General features: G+C 67.9%; 1 protein-coding gene across 1 annotated transcript in view; it reads right to left on the bottom strand.

The window, feature by feature from the left end:
- LAD1 (ladinin 1) overlaps positions 1-2,107 on the bottom strand; it is a 9,371-nt gene that overhangs the window by 3,834 nt on the left and 3,430 nt on the right. The window contains exons 5-8 of the mRNA XM_015559874.1: positions 1,498-1,561; positions 1,245-1,388; positions 658-744; positions 331-448 (exon numbers count right to left, since the gene is read on the bottom strand). Coding sequence (XP_015415360.1) covers positions 331-448; positions 658-744; positions 1,245-1,388; positions 1,498-1,561 — 413 coding nt within the window. The remainder of the gene's footprint in view (positions 1-330; positions 449-657; positions 745-1,244; positions 1,389-1,497; positions 1,562-2,107) is intronic.

The following is a 2,107-nucleotide window of genomic DNA, read 5'->3' on the forward strand; positions in this document are numbered from 1 at the left end:
GGTAGGGGGGTCTGCACAGGAAGGCAGCCCTCTGCCCAAGCCCCTCCCCCACCCCCATCCCCGCACCCACATCCACACCCACCTCCACCCACACCCGGACCCAGCCCCCTAGTCTGTGGGGTTGAAGGGGGCGCAGCTCGCAGGGCTAAAGGGGTGCAGCCAGCTGGGCTTCGATGAGGGCTCGAGGTTGGGGCACCCCAGTCTGACAGCAGGACCAGGGCATTCTGGGTACTCGGACTGGGTGACTGCAGGCCAGTTCGTGTGTGCGGGCGTGGGGCGGGTGTGGGGTGTCTCCGGGCAGGTGTGGGGCGCCCCCCTCCACTGCCCTCACCTCGGCATCCAGGGTGGAGCCCGCTCTCTTCGCCCACTGGGTCCGCTTGGTGGCTGCCGCCTCTTTCTTCGCCTCCTGCTTGGGGGCATCGGGGAGGGGACCAGGGACTAAGGCGGCCTGCAGGGGGGCTCGCGCCCTCAGCCCTTCCCTCTTCCAGCCCCGCCCCTTCTCTCTGTGCCCCCCAACCCACAGGCCTCTGCCCAGCCCTCCCTAGCCCCACTGTCCACTCCTGGGAAACCCCCTTCATGCCCGGGGCCACCCCCCTGACCCCCCCCTCTTTCCACCACCCAAGGGCCCATGGTCAGGGGCCAGGCAGGGCCCGGTACCTGGGGGTCCTGCTCCCCCGACTCCTGGGTCCTGCTGATCCACAGGTTGAGCCGCGAGGTCACCACCCCCGAGAGCGTCAGATTCTCCTGAAAGAGGGGCTCCGTCAGGGCGGGGGGGACACAGGACAGAGCCCCCCACATCCCCTGCAGCGCCCCGTAGACCTGAGGGCCCCTGCCCCCCCTCCACCCCCACCCACCGGGAGCCACGGGGACCTGGGCTCAGGACCCAAAGGGTGACTCAGGTCAACGGGAGCTTCAGCCCAAATGGACACATGCAGCCCGGCCGGTGTGGCTCAGGGGTTGAGCGTCGACCTATGACCCAGGAGGTCAGGGTTCGATTCCCGGTCAGGGCACAGGCCCGGGTTGTGGGCTCGATCCCCAGGCGGGGGTGTGCAGGAGGCAGCCGATCCATGATTCTCTCTCATCATGGATGTTGCTCTCTCTCTCTCCCTCTCCCGTCCTCTCTGAAATCAATAGGAACATCTATTTTTTTTTAAAGGGACATTTGGGAACACGGTGTTTGGACCAGTGCCCGGCCCAAGGCCGTGGGTGTGGGGACCTCAGGCCTCCGGGCCTGCGCCCCTCACCTTGCGGCTGGAGGCAGGCTCCTGTCGGCTGGGGCCCTGACCCGCCAGCTCCTTCTCGAAGAGGTGACGCCTGCTGGCCACGCCCACGGGCGCCACGAAGACCTCGGTGCGGGAGGAGCCGGAGGACTTGACGGACACTGACCTCTGGGGAGAGAAAGCACAGGCTGACCCAGGAGGCGGCGGGAGGCCAGGGGCACCCCACACCCTCACACCCTCACCCGCGGGGTCCCCCGCCACTCCCCGCCCCACCCACCTGGATGGCCGTGCGGTATCTCTCCAGCTTCTCGCCTAACTTGTCCGGGAGCCTCACGCTGGCACTGCCGGGCAGAAGGACGGGATGAGACCGGCCAGTGAGGCCCTGCCCCCCGAGACCAGGTGTGCACCCCTCTGTCCAATGGCCCCCCGTCCCCTCCCTCTGCACCCCCTGCCCGGTCCTGTCACGTCTACCCAAACACGTCCGTCCCGGACCCTCCTCGCCATCTGCCCCACCCCTGTGGTCCCCTCCACACGCCCACCCCTGTGGACCCCTGACCTCGCACTGTCCCTGCACATGAATCCCACCCTGTCCTTCCACTCCAACCCTCAGGCCCCAGGACCGAGACCAAACTCCGGGCCTGGTCCCTGTCCCCCCCACCGGACAAGCACCCCTGAAACCCCCTTCTTCATGTGCTTGTGTACCCCGAACCAGATGTGGTAGGCTCGTCACACTCAGCCTTTCCACGGGCTCCCCCCGCCCCCCAGTTAAGAGGCACCCCCCACTTCCCCTCTGGAAATCTTCAGTTCCACCCAGAGTCAGCTGCTGCCCTCACATTCCCCAGCCCCCGCAGGCCGACACCTCCCGCTGGGCGAGGCTGCCGGGGCGG

Source organism: Myotis davidii, unplaced genomic scaffold (assembly GCF_000327345.1).
Source record: "Myotis davidii unplaced genomic scaffold, ASM32734v1 scaffold1915, whole genome shotgun sequence".
Classification (NCBI taxonomy): domain Eukaryota; kingdom Metazoa; phylum Chordata; class Mammalia; order Chiroptera; family Vespertilionidae; genus Myotis; species Myotis davidii.